The 14,905-nt window shown below is 44.7% G+C and overlaps 1 protein-coding gene across 4 annotated transcripts in view; it reads right to left on the bottom strand.

The window, feature by feature from the left end:
- DCAF1 (DDB1 and CUL4 associated factor 1) overlaps window positions 1-14,905 on the bottom strand; it is a 102,806-nt gene that overhangs the window by 77,655 nt on the left and 10,246 nt on the right. For all 4 annotated transcript variants that reach the window (XM_026448008.2, XM_026448009.2, XM_026448010.2 and 1 more), the window contains one exon: window positions 10,240-10,357. In XM_026448008.2, coding sequence (XP_026303793.1) covers window positions 10,240-10,349 — 110 coding nt within the window. In that variant the 5' untranslated portion in view covers window positions 10,350-10,357. The remainder of the gene's footprint in view (window positions 1-10,239; window positions 10,358-14,905) is intronic.

The raw sequence follows: 14,905 nt of genomic DNA, 5'->3' as shown, positions 1-14,905 counted from the left end.
TTTTTTTTTTTTTTTTTTTTTTTTTGAGATGGAGTCTCGCTCTGTCATCCAGGCTGGAGTGCAATGGCGCGATGTCGACTCACTGCTACCTCCGCCTCCCGGGTTCAAGCGATTCTCCTGCCTCAGACTCCCAAGTAGCTGGGATTACAGGCATGTGCCACCATGCCCAGCTAATTTTTGTACTTTTTTTTTTTTTTTTTTTTTTAGTAGAGACAGGGTTTTGTCATGTTAGTCAGGCTGATCTCAAACTCCTGACCTCCGGCGATCCGCCCATCTTGGTTTCCCAAAGTGCTAGGATTACAGGTGTGAGCCCAGCCCTTTCTAGTCTTAACAGTTAAACTCTCTTGGCTGGTGTGGTGGCTCATGCCTGTAATCCCAGCACTTTGGGAGGCCAAGGCGGGCTGATCACCTGAGGTCGGGAGTTTGAGATCAGCCTGACCAAGATGGAGAAACCTCGTCTCCACTAAAAATACAAAAAATTAGCCAAGCATGGTGGTGCATGCCTGTGAATACCTGGAGGCTGAGGCAGGAGAATTGCTTGAACTCGGGAGGCGGAGGTTGAAGTGAGCCGAGATCATGCCATCACACTCCAGCCTGGCCAACAAGAGCAAAACTCTGTCTCAAAATAAATAAATAAATAAAAGAGTTAAACTCTCTGCAAAAATTACTGGTCCACTCTAATCAAGCTTCAGAAGTATTTCTGCTTTTTCTTCCTTTCCCTCTAAACTCTGAAACCTCTCTTTGACACAAAGGGCAATCACACAAAATAATGTATATGTACATAATGTACATATTTTTTTTGTTGGTGATGGTTTTTATTTATTTATTTATTTATTTTTTAAGAGACAGGGTCTCACTGTCTCTCAGGCTGGACTACAGTGGCACAGTGGCACAATCGTACCTCACTGCAGCCTCAAACTCCTGAGCTTAAACAATCTTTCTGCGTCAGCTTCCCAAGTAGGTAGGACTACTGGTGTGCATAAGCATACGTGGGTGATTTTTTTTTTTGAGACGGAGTCTCGCTCTGTCGCCCAGGCTGGAGTGCAGTGGCACAATCTCGGCTCACTGCAACCTCCGCCTCCCAGGTTCAAGCGATTCTCCTACCTCAGCCTCCTGAGTAGCTGGGGTTATAGGTACATGCCACCATGCCCAGCTAGTTTTTGTATTTTTAGTAGAAATGGGGTTTCACCATGTTGGTCAGGCTGGTCTCAAACTCCTAACCTCATGATCCACCTGCCTCAGCTTCCCAAAGTGCTGTGATTACAGGCGTGAGCCACTGTGCCTGGCCTTATACCTGGCTATTTTTTTTAATTTTTTATACAGACAGTATCTTGCTATGTTGCCCAGGCTGGTCTTGAACTCCTGGACTCAAGCAATACTTCCACCTCAGCTTCACAAAATATATTTAGAATTGTATATTGTAAGATCTACTAGTATCAAAAAAGAAAAAAAACAAAAAGATCTACTAGTATCCTCAGTTGAAACTAAGCAATATAGCAGAGACGTTAAAAATATGGCCTCTGGGCCAGGCACAGTGGCTCATGCCTATAATCCCAGCACTTTGGGAGGCCAAGGCGGGAAAATCACTAGAGATAAGGAGTTAAGAGACCAGCCTGGGCAATGTAGGGAAATCCCACCCATCTCCTCTAAAAATTTAAAAATTAGCCAGGAATGGTGGCAATACATCCTATAGTCCCTGCTACTCAGGAGACTGAGACTGGAAGAAGGCTTGAGCCCAGGAATTCAAGGCTGCAGTGAGCTATGATAAAACTGCTGCACTCCAGGGTGGGGAGCGGTGGCTCATGCCTGTAATCCCAGCACTTTGAGAGGCCGAGGCAGGAGGATCACGAGGTCAGGAGATTGAGACCATCCTGGTTAACATGGTGAAACCCCATCTCTACTAAAAATACAAAAAAATAGCCAGGCATGGTGGCAGGCACCTGTAGTCCCAGCTACTTGGGAAGCTGAGGCAGGAGAATGGCGTGAACCCGGGAGGCGGAGCTTGTAGTGAGCCGAGATTGTGCCATTGTATGCCAGCCCGGGCAACAGAGGGAGACTCCGTCTCAAAAAATAAATAAAAAATAAGAAGAAGAAGAAAAATTGCTGCACCATGTCTCCAAAAAAATAATAAAAGTGACTTTTGGAGCCAGATTCTCAGGGTTCAAATCTGAACTCTTCCACAGTGTGAGACACTCTGGGTAAATTATGTAACCTCTCTGTGCCTCAAGATAAGTCTCTACATTAGCGTTTCCCTGGGTTTAAGTTAATTAGAACAAAACCTGACAAGTAAGACCTCTTTAGGTGTTAATTGTGGGGTTTTTTCCTTCTGTTTAGTCTTCTCTTCTCATTTTCCAAGAGTAATTGGCATTATAAAAACTGAGAATTGGGCCAGGCGCAGTGGCTCACACCTATAATCCCAGCACTTTGGGAGGCTGAGGCAGGTGGGTCACTTGAGGTCAGGAGGTCAAGACCAGCCTGGCCAACAGGCTAAAACCCATCTCTACTAAAATATGAAAATTAGCCAGGCACGGTGGTGGGCACCTATAATGCCAGTTACTGGGGAGGCTGAGGCAGGAGACTCACTTGAGCCAGGGAGGCAGAGACTGCAGTGAGCCAAGATCAAGCCACTGCACTCCAGCCTGGGTGACAGAGTTAGACTCCATCTCAAAACAAACAAACAAAAAACTGAGAATCAAAAATAGGAAAACCAGTTATTTTAGAGTAGCTATTGACTGGGATGAGGCAGGAGGGTGCAATCTGGTACTCAAGTTCTACTGTAACTGAATCTCGATAATGGTCTTACAAAAAAAAAAATCCATCTAGCAGAGTACTTTACAGTATATAAATTACATCAAAAAAAAAAAAAAAAAGCTGGGCACGGTGACTCATGCCAGCAGTAATCCCAGCACTTTGGGAGGCATAGGTGGGCGGATCACGAGGTCAGGAGATCAAGACCATCCTGGCTAACGTGGTGAAACCCCGTCTCTACTAAAAAGACAAAATAATTAGCCAGGCGTGTTGGTGGGTGCCTGTAATCCCAGCTACTGAGGAGGCTGAGGCAGAATAGCGTGAACCCGGGAGGTGGAGCTTACAGTGAGCTGAGATCACACCACTGCACTCCAGCCTGGGCGACAGAGCAGACTCCGTCTCAAAAACAAGACCAGCCTGGCAAACATAGTGAAATCCCACCTATTAAAAAAATACAAAAAATTAGCCGGGCGTGGAGGTGGGTTCCTGTAATCCCAGCTACTCAGGAGACTAAGGCAGGAGAATCGCTTGCACCTGGGAGGCAGAGGTTGCAGTAAGCCAAGATAACACCACTGCACTCCAGCCTGGGCGACAGAGTGAGACTCCATCTCAAAAAAAAAAAAAAAAAAAAACTTAAAAAATTTTAAAAAAAATTGCCCACTCACACAGTTTGGCCCAAAGCCAGCCTCTTTCAGCAGAATCAAGTCAAAAACTAATAAAAGGATGATTCAAGTTACAAAATGACATACATTGTTCTTACGAAACTGTCAAAACATCATAAAAATAATGGTCAATAAAAAAGCAAGCAGGTCTAAAATTCATTTGCTTTTCATGGAATACACTAAAACACCCAAACCTGCAGCCAGATGAGGGAAGAAAACAAAAAACAAAACCCTAAAACTATTTTAGAAAATATCCAGTAAACAGACCCGCAATTTGGTGAAGGAGGGAAGTTGCCCCCGATTAAAATAAAATAAACTGACCAGCCTGGGCAACCTGGCAAAATCCCGTCTCTACAAAAAAAAAAAAAAATTAGTGGAGCATGGTAGCATGTGCCCCAGCCACTCAGAGGGCTGAGGTGGGAAGATTACTTGAGTCCAGGAGGTTGAGACTGCAGTGAGCTATGATCACAACACTATACTCCAGCCTCGGGGGAAAAAAAAAAAACATTGGAATTGAAGTCAAAACCCAGGATTCTAACCTAAGTTTCCACTGCCTCACTATGCAGTTTTTTGCAAGTAAATCTGAGAATGTCTATCATTTAATGATGTATCTTTCAGAGATACTTTGAGTGACAAATGAGGAAGGGGAAGTTCAGATAAGTGCCTCTTACAGTTCTGACACCAAAACAATGTCCTCAAATATTTGTTGAGTGGACTGAACCGATTCACTCATTTTCTTTCCATTCTGATAACCCCTTTAATACTTATAAACCTTCCCATTCCAGTAGGTGTGTTTTATACATACACACACACACACACACACACACACACACACCCCAGACCACCATACTGCCTGATTTGGCACTTCATTATTATATACTATTTTGTGCTACTATGCATTGCTCCTTATCTGTTAGTTTTTGTTGTTGTTGTTGTTGTTGAGAAGAGTCTCTGTTGCCCGGGCTGGAGCGTAGTGGCACAATCTCAGCTCACTGCAGCCTCGACCTACCTGGCTCAAGCAATCCTCCTACCTCAGCCTCCTGAGTAGCTGAGACTATAGGCATGTGCCACCACGCCTGGCTAATTTCTGCATTTTTTGTAGAGACAAGAGTCTCACCACGTTGGGCAGGTTGGTTTTGAGCTCCTGGGCTCAAGCAATTCACCTGCCTTGGCCTCCCAAACTGCTAGGGTAACAAGTATGAGCCACCATGCCAGGCCTCTGTTAGTCTTAGTTGCTTCCCAGGTAGTTATCTCCTTGAGGACAGTACCCCTCTGTCCAAACAAATTTTAGGTTTTGCATTGCTGAAGAGCATAGCAAAGTGAAAAAGTTGAGGATAAAATATGATAATGTAGAATAATGTTGAAAATAAAAACATTAAGTACTTTTAGTATAAGTGTTCAAAGAATATTTCTTGAGCAAGTGAATGAATCCACATAACCATCTTCATTAACAACACTCTCCTCCTTTCACAGTTACATAAATTATACACATGTTAACAGTACAATATTTAGATTCTCTAATTCACTGTGGCTGCATTTCAACTATCTTGTTTAATAGCTGATGTTTAATTATTCTTTTTTTGTTTTGTTTTTAAATTAAGATGGGCCTTTTTAGGGGCCTTTAGATGGGCCTTTTTTTTGTTTTGTTTTTAGGGGCCTTTAGATGGGCTCTTTTTTTGTTTTGTTTTTAAATTAAGATGGGCCTTTTTAGGGGCCTTAAGATGGGCCTTTTAAGGGGACCACCTTAAGAAGGTCCCCACATTCCAGTGACCTTCCCCTTAGAAAACTCATGAGCACCTCTCCCCAGCCTTTACTTTTCACTTTTTCTCCATCTTGACACATTTATTAAATAAAATTATACACCATACGGTTATTATGAACCAGGCAGTGGACAAACCATCATTTCAGGAGACACCAATAAAAAAACATAGTCGTAGGCCAGGCATGGTGGCTCACGCCTGTAATCTCAGCACTTTGGGAGGCCGAGGCAGGTGGACTGCTTGAGTCCAGGTGTTCAAGACCAGTCTGGGCAACATAATGAAACCTATCTCTACTAAAAATACAAAAATTTAACCAGGCAGGGTGGTGTGTGCCTGTAGTCACAGCCACTCAAGAAGCTCAGGTGGGAGAATCAACTAAGCCCAGGAAGTTGAGGTTGCAGTGACCCGAAATCACACCACTACACTCCAGCCTGGGCAACAGAGGGAGATCCTGTCTCAAAAACAAAACAAAACAAAACAAAAAAAAGAGGACATAGTCTCTGCCTTCAAGAAGCTTACAATTTAGTGAAGAGACATATAAAAAAAACAATTATAGCTGGGTACAGTGGCTCATGCCTATAATCCCAGCACTTTGGGAGGCTGAGGCAGGAGGACCACAAGGTCAAGAGACTGAAACCATCCTGGCTAACACGGTGAAACCTGAGACCCCATCTTTACCAAAAAACATAAAAAATTAGCCGGGCATGGTGGCGGGCACCTGTAGTCCCAGCTACTCGGGCAGCTGACGCAGGAGAATGGTGTGAATCTGGGAGGCAGAGCTTGCAGTAAGCCAAGATCACGCCACTGCACTCCAGCCCGGGTGACAGGGTGAGATCCTGTCTCAAAAAAAAAAAAAATATACATATATATATATATATATACATACATATATAAAACAACGTGGCATAATGGGTGAAAATTAAAATACATACATATGAATGATGGGAGTATTAAAACAAAGTGGTGGCCGGTATGGTGGTTCACACCTGTAATCCCAGCACTTTGGGAGACAACACAGAAGGAATGTTTGAAGTGAGGAGTTTGAGAACAGCCTAAGCAACCTAGTGAAACCCTGTCTCACACAAAAAAATTAAAAAATAAAAATTTAGCAGTGAGCTATAATCACACCAGTGCACTTCATCCTGGGTGACATAGTGAGACCCTGTCACTAAAAAAAAAAAAAAAAAAAAAAAAAATTTTTTTGTTTAATGATGGGGAGCCCAAACCTACCTATGGAAGTCAGTCAGTGAAGGTTTTACAGACACGATTCTTGAACTACTTCTTGTAAGGACTAGGCCTGCCAATGCAGACATGCCAAGGAAAGGCATTTCAGGCCAAAGAAATATCAAGTGTAAACGCACATAGACATTAAAAATACATTAATCCGGCCGGGTGCAGTGGCTCACGCTTGTAATCTCAGCACTTTGGGAGGCCGAGGCGGGCAGATTACGAGGTCAGGAGTTCAAGACCAGCCTGGCCAACACAGTGAAACCCCATCGCTACTGAAAATACAAAAATAAGCTGGGTGTGGTGGTGGGCGCCTGTAATCCCAGCGACTCGGGAGGCTGAGGCAGGAGAATCGCTTGAACCCAGGAGGCAGAGGTTGCAGTGAGCCGAGACTGTGCCACTGCACTCCAGCCTGGGCGACAGAGCTAGATTTCATCTCAAAAAAAAAAAAAAAAAAACAAAGTTAATACTTACAGAAAGAGACTAATACTACGAGGGAGAAAAAAGACGCCATCCTTCTTTTTCTCATCCTATGGGGCTGTTTATGTTGTGACGCCATTTATAACAGGCTGGGATTACAGGTGTGAGGCACCAAACCCAGCACCCCTTGATTTGTTTTGATACTCTTATCATTCACGTGTACGTATTTTTATTTTCCACCATTATACCACACTATAATTGTTTTTTTCACGTGTTTCCTCACTAAATTGTAAAATTCTTGAAAGCAGATACTATGTCTTTTTATTGGTGTCTCCTCAAATAATGATTTACCCACTACCTGGTACTTAATAACTGTGTGGTACATAACTTTATTTTAAAAAATGTGTTAAGGTAGAAAGAGAGGAAAGTAAAGGCTGGGTAGAGGTGCTCATGGGTTTTCTAAGGAGAAGGTCACTGGAACGTGGGAATCCTCAACATCCCATCCCCAATATCATAGCTGTGAAAACAACTTTTTACGCATTGATTTCTTTTTTTTTTTTTTTTGAGACAGAGTCTCGCTCTGTCGCCCAGGCTGGAGTGCAGTGGCCGGATCTCAGCTCACTGCAAGCTCCGCCCCCCGGGTTTACGCCATTCTCCTGCCTCAGCCTCCGGAGTAGCTGGGACTACAGGCGCCCGCCACCTCGCCCGGCTCCTTTTTTGTATTTTTTAGTAGAGACGGGGTTTCACCATGTTAGCCAGGATGGTCTCTGATCTCCTGACCTTGTGATCCGCCCGTCTCGGCCTTCCAAAGTGCTGGGATTACAGGCTTGAGCCACTGCGCCCGGCAATTTCTTACTTTTTATAGAGAAAGAACTACAATATTATAAAAGTGAGCCACATTATAAATGGCCTCATAGGCCACACTAAAAACTTCACATTTTACTCTGTAGGAAAAAGGAAGCCAGAGAAGAATTATGAATGAATGTAGGAAAATCATATTTGTGTATGAGAAAAAGGAATCTTTCTGCAAGGGGGAGGATGTATTAAAAGAGGGTAAACTGGAGACAAACTTATAAGGCACACTGCTTAATGGGCCAGTCCACATGAGCAATACCTAACAAAGGCCAGGCGCAATGGCTCACTTCTATAATCCCAGCACTTTGCGAGCCCGAGGTGGGCGGATCACCTGTGGTCAGGAGTTCAAGACCAGCCTGGCCAACACAGCAAAACCCTGTCTCTAATAAAAAAAAATACAGAAAGATTAGCCAAGCATGGTGGCTCATGCCTGTAATTCCAGCTACTCCAAAGGCTGAGGCAGGAGAATTACTTGAACCTAGGAGGTGGGGGTTGCAGTGAGCCAAGATCGCACCACTGCCTGGGGCAGAGAGCAAGACTCCGTCTCAAAAAAAAAATAAAAGTAAAAATAGGCCAGGCATAGTGGCTCACACCTGTAATCCCAGCACTTTGGGAGGCCGAGGCAATCAGGTCGCTTGAGGTCAGGAGTTTGAGAACAGCCTGGCCAACATGGCAAAACCCCACCTCTGCTAAAAATACAAAAATTAGCCGGCGTCGTGGCAGGCACCTGTAATCCCAGCTACTCAGGAGGCTGAGGCAGGGAGAATTCCTTGAACCCGGGAGGTGGATGTTGTGGTGAGCTGAGATCATGCCACTGCACTCCAGCCTAGGCAACAGAGTGAGACTCCATCCCCCCAAAAAATAAAAAATAAAAACAAAAAAAAGTTTTTCAGTTTAAAATCATTTAGTTTAAAACTAAGTAGGGAATAAAAAAAGTGTTAAGTTATGAATAAATGAGAAGGTACACAGAAATGAGGATGATAAGCTCAATTTTGGACATAGTCTGTTTCAGGTATCTGTGGCCAGGTATCCAGTAGGCCAGCACAGTGGTTTCGCCTGTAATCCCAGCACTTTGGGAGGCTGAGACAGGACTGCTTGAGCCCAGATGTTCAAGACCAGACTGGGTAACACAGGGGGACCCTCCCTCTACAAAAAATTTAAAAATTAGTCAGGTGTGGTGGTGCACACCTGTGGTCTCATCTAGTATGGAGTCTGAGGTAAGAAGATGGCTGGAGCCCAGGAGATCAAGGCTGCAGTGAGCTGAGATTATGCCACTACAGCCTGGCAACAGAGTGAGACCCTGTCTCCAAAAAAACGGGGCCAGAAGAGCCAGGTAAAGATATATTCACCAGGACGGGTGCGGTGGCTCACACCTGTAATCCCAGCACTCTGGGAGGCCGAGGCAGGTAAATCACCTGAACTCAGGAGTTCAAAACCAGGCTGGCCAACATGGTGAAACCCCGTCTCTACTAAAAATACAAAAAATTAGCCGGATGTGGTGGCGCACACCTATAATCCCAGCTACTCAGGAGGCTGAGGCAGAAGAATCGCTTGAACCCGGGAGGCGGAGGTTGCAGTGAGCCAAGATTGCGCCATTGCACTCCAGCCCAGGAGACAGTGCGATGCTCCGTCTCAAAAAAACAAAAAGATACATTCACCAAACAGTTACGAAATGAGTCAAATTTTTTTTATTTTTATTTTTCTAATTTAAAAATAGGCCGGGCATGGTGGCTCACACCTGTAATCCCAGCACTTTGGCAGGCCGAGGTAGGTGGATCACCTGAGCTCAGGAGTTCAAGACCAGCCTGGCCAACATGGTGAAACCCTGCCTCTACTAAAAAGATACAAAACTTAGCTGGGCATGATAGCAGAGGCCTGTAATCCCAGCTACTTAGGAGGCTGAAGCAGGAGAATCACTTGAACCCCGGAGGCGGAGGTTGCAGTGAGTCGAGATCATGCCATTGCACTCTAGCCTGGGCAACAAGAGCGAAACTCCGTTTGAAGAAAAAAAAAAAGGCCAGGCGCGGCGGCTCATGCCTATAATCCCAGCACTCACTTTGGGAGGAGTCCAAGGCGGGTGGATCACCGAAGATGAGGAGTTCAAGACCAGCCTGACCAACGTGGTGAAACCCTGTCTCTACTAAAAAACAGAAAAATTAGCCGGGCATGGTGGTGGGAGCCTATAATCCCAGCTACTCAGGAGGCTGAGGCAGGAGAATCGCTTGAACCCGGGAGGCAGAGGTTGCAGTGAGCCAAGATCACGCCACTGTACTCCAGCCTGGGCAACAGAGCAGAACTCTGTCTAAAAAAAAAAAAAAAAAATTAAATTAAGAAAATTAAACAGCTTCAGGAAGTAGAGAAATAAAGACTAAATCTGAGGAAAGAAAAAAATTGATTTAGAATTTACAGTCTAGGTGAAAATGTTCCTATGCTATTCTCCAAACCAATTTTTGCTTCTTTTAAACTAGCTTGTGTGTGTGTGTGTATGTGTGTGTATCAAGAAATCCAGCATATGAGTTGTGTCTGAGGTTTTTTATTAAACTAGGTTTTAAAAAAAGTATTCATACCTGGTAAGGATAGGTACCATGTCCTGCCCACTGCCATGTTCCTTTTCCCACTGCTCCAGCAGGGTAGTGAGCTCAGCTTTGGAGTCCACATGTACCACTACTGTAGTCATGGCTTTGCCTAAGGAAGCAAAAATAAAAATTAAAAAAACAACCAATAAGTGAACACAAGCAAATAAAAGTGAAGAAGGGGTAGAAAAGGGATGAGAAAGTAAGAGAAATAATTAAAAAGGGAAATTTTAATTTAACCCCTTGAAACCTTTGGATTTGTGGTACAGCGGAAAACTCGGGATACTCATCAAGCCTAGATACCCATTCAGTCATGATGAACAAGTACTTTCACCTTTCTCAGCCTCAGCTTCAACTGTCAAATGAGGCAAGAAGCTGGATCAAAACAGTGACTCTTAACCTTTTGAGGAGCCCCTTTGAAAATCAGACAAAAGATTATGGTACCTTTCCCTCATCAAAAATGCATTTACTGCCAGGCATGGTGGCTCATGCCTATAATCCCAGCACTCTGGGAGGCTGGGGCAGGTGGATCATCTGAGGTCAGGAGTTCGGGAACAGCCTGGCCAACATGGTGAAAACCTGTCTCTACTAAAAATACAAAAAGTAGCTGGGTGTGGTGGCAGGTGACTGTAATCCCAACTACTTGGGAGGCTGAGGCAGGAGAATCACTTGAACCTAGGAGGCAGAGATTGCAGTGAGCCAAGATCATGCCACTGCACTCCAGCTTGGGCGACAGAGCAAGACTGTGTCTCAAAAAGAAAAAGAAAAAAAAAATAAATTTACCTAATGCCTACCTGTTATACAATAATCCCAAGCCTAGATCTCTGAGGTTTGTGCTTACATTTTTTTAAGTACAAAATGTGGCTAAAACTACTCCTAAAAATATTTGCTCGTTAGTTCTTTGAGGGAAGTTCTATCAAAGATAAATGGCACACTCCGGTTTTTGTTTTTTTGTTTTGTTTTGTTTTTTGATTTTGAGACAGAGTCTCACTCTGTCACCCAGGCTGGAGTGCAATGGCACAATCTCGGCTCACTGAAACCTCCACCTTCCGGGTTCAAGCAATTCTCCTGCCTCAGCCTCCCGAATAGCTGGAATTACAGGTGCCCACCACCACACCTGGCTAATTTTTGTATATTTAGTAGAGACGCAGTTTTACCACGTTGGCCAGGCTAGTCTCGAACTCCGTTGTTTTTGTTTTTGTTTTTTTTGAGACAGAGTTTCACTCTTATTGCCCAGGTTGGAGTGCAATGACATGATCTCGGCTCACTGCAACCTCCGCCTCCCGGGTTCAAGTGATTCTCCTGCCTCGGCCTCCCAAGTAGCTAGGATTACAGGCATGCACCACCATGCTCAGCTAATTTTTGTATTTTTAGTAGAAACAGGGTTTCACCATGTTGGTCAGGCTGGTCTCGAACTCCTGACCTCAGGTGATCCGCCCACCTCAGCCTCCCAAAGTGCTGGGATTACAGGCATGACTCACCATGCCCAGCTCCATTCATTCTTAAGGAGAAGGCCAAGAAATGAAATGGACCCTATTGCCAGCATGAAAGTGGAGAAGGAACACTATAAACTCATTTATCCTTCAAGATTCCTAACCTCTCTCACAGCTGATTTCCTGGAAAGAAGACGTTGGAAGAGAGGCAGAGAAGGTTGGTTGGGTTGAGTGGTCAAACTAGGAATGCAGAAGGGCAGGGAGCTGAGGTGGGCTTTGGAGGTCCAAATAAGACACCCACATGCAAGAGGCTTACAAGGGGATCCAAAAGGGATAAATGAGACGCAAACATCTGACAGGTTATAGCATCAACTTCCTTATAAAAGTAGCCTTAAAATCAAAATGTCATATTCTGCCAAGCAAAATGCATTATCTTCTCAGAAATAGCAACCATTCCATAAAAAGTTTCACATCACAAAGGAATTACTAGCTGATCTAAAATGAACACTTCTAAAGATATCTATTATAAAACCAAATAAAATACATGTAAAAGATGATATCATTATTGCATTGCATTATTGCACTGCATTGTAAAACGCAAATAATATTTGTGTTTTAATCAAGTAGATGCAATTCCAGTAGTAGTGATTCACGTCACCTGGGTTACACATAACTCCAAAGGAAAATATCTGCCCCACCCCCAAAACTGAACAAAATCAAAAAGTTTTTTTTTTTTTTTTTTCTGTTTTGAGGTGGAGTTTCGCTCTGTCATCAGGCTGGAGCGCAGTGGCGCAATCTCGGCTCACTGCAACCTCCACCCGCTGGGTTCAAGTCATTTTCCTGCCTCAGCCTCCCGAGTAGCTAGGACTACAGGCTCGTGCCACCACACCTGGCTAATTTTTTGTATTTTTAGGAGAGACAGGGTTTCACCATGTTAGCCAGGATGGTCTCAATCTCCTGACCTCATGATCTGCCCGCCTAGGCCTCCCAAAGTACTGGGGTTACAGCCATGAAAACCATGTCTGACACATTTTTTTTTTAAGGGTCTCACTCTGCCTCCCAGGCTTGAGTGCAGTAGCGCAGTCCTAGCTCACCACAGCCTCAACCACCTGGGTCAAGGGATCCTCCCACCTCGGTCCCAAAGTGCTGGATTTACAGGTGTGAGCCACTGTGCCCGGCCTTGATATATGTATTTTTAAAACACATTTTCTTTTTTTTTTTTTTTTTAAGACAGAGTCTCACTCTGTCACCAGGCTGGAGTGCAGTGGCACAATCTCGGCTCACTATAACCTCCATATCCCAGATTCAAGCGATTCTCGCACCCCAGCCTCCGAAGTAGCTGGGATTACAGGCGCGCGACACCACATCCAGCTAATTTTTGTATTTTTAGTAGAGACAGGGTTTCATCATGTTGGACAGGCTGGTCTCAATCTCTTGACCTCATGATCTGCCCACCGCGGCCTCCCAAAGTGCTGGGATTATAGGCGTGAGCCACTGCACCCAGCCAAAACAAACTTTTTATTTGGAGTAATTTTAGATACACAGAAAAGCTGCAAAGATAACAGTGTTCCCACATACCTCTCACCCAGTTCAATTTTCACTAATGTTACCACCTTATAGTGGTACACTGTCAAAATTAAGAAACCAGCATTGTTACATTAACTAAGCTCCAGACCTGATTCAGATTTCACCATTTTTCAAATCATGTGCTTTGTTCCATCTAGGATACATCTAGGATACACTGCATTCAGCTGTCATGTCTATCTAGTGTCCTCTGGGCTATGATGGATAGTTTGGGGGCTTGTCTTTGTTTTATATGACCTTGATAATCCTGAAGAGTACTAGCCAGGCTGGTAGAACGTGGCAACAATTTAACCAATTCTTTCTTTCTCCTCTTTCCTCTCTGCTCTTTCTCTCTCTCTCTCCTTTTTCTCTCTCTCTCCTCTTTTTTTCTTTTTTAAAGACGGGGTCTCCCTCCCATGTTGCCTAGGTTGGTCTTGAACTCCTGGGCTCAAGCAATATTCCTGCCTCAGTCTCCCAAAGTGCTAGGATTACAGGGATGAACCACCATGCCCAGCCTATCAAACTTTTTTTTTTTTTTTTTTTTTTTGGAGACGGAGTCTTGCTCTGTCGCCCAGGCTGGAGTGCAGAGGTGTGATCTTGGCTCACTGCAACCTCCACCTCCCGGGTTCAAGCGATTCTCCTACCTCAGCCTCCCGAGTAGCTGGGACTACAGGCATGTGCCACCATGCGCAGCTAATTTTTGTATTTTTAGTAGAGAACGGGGGGGCTTCACCATGTTGGCCAGGCTGGTCTTGAACTCCTGACCTCAGGCAATCCGCCCGCCTCGGCATCCCAAAATGCTGGCATTACAGGCGTGAGCCACTGCACCAGGCCTACCAAACATTTAAAGAAGAATTAACACCAATCCTTCTCAAACTTCTCCAAAACCTGACGAGGAAAGATACTTCCTAATTCACCCATGAAGCCATCATCACTGACACCAAAGCCAAATAAAGATATCACAAAAAAAGAAAGCCACAGCCGGATATCCTTTATGACCGTACACACAAAAATCCTCAACAAAATACTAGCAAACAGAATCCAACAGTGTATTAAGAAAATTAAGGCCGGGCACGTGGCTCACGCCTGTAATCCCAGCACTTTGGGAGGCCAAAGCAGGTGGATCATCAGGTCAGGAGTTCGAGACCAACCTGGTCAACATGGTGAAACCCTGTCTCTACTAAAAATACAAAAGTTAGGACTGGTATGGTGGCTCACGCCAGAAGTTTGGGAGGTCAAGGCGGGCAGATCACCTGAGTTCAGGAGTTCCAGACCACCCTGGCCAACATGGTGAAACGCTATCTCTACTAAAAACACAAAAATTAGCCAGGCATGGTGGCATGCGCCTGTAATCCCAGCTACTTGGAAGGCTGAGGCAGGAGAATCGCTTGAACCCAGAAGGCAGAGGTTGCAGTGAGCCAAGATCGCACCACTGCACTCCAGCCTCGGTGACAGAGCAAGACTTCGTCAAAAAAAAAAAAAAAAAAAAAAAATTATCTGGGGGTGGTGGTGTGCGCCTGTCATCCCGGCTACTCAGGAGGCTGAGGCAGAATTGCTTGAACCGGGGAAGCAGAGGTTGCAGTGATCCGAGATCATGCCACTGCACTCCAGCCTGGGCAACAGAGCGAGACTCCATCTCGGCACGGGGGGGGCAGGGGGGAAGG

The sequence above is a fragment of the Piliocolobus tephrosceles genome, chromosome 2 (genome assembly GCF_002776525.5).
Source record: "Piliocolobus tephrosceles isolate RC106 chromosome 2, ASM277652v3, whole genome shotgun sequence".
NCBI lineage: Eukaryota > Metazoa > Chordata > Mammalia > Primates > Cercopithecidae > Piliocolobus > Piliocolobus tephrosceles.
This window is presented reverse-complemented; position numbering and strand designations above follow the sequence as displayed.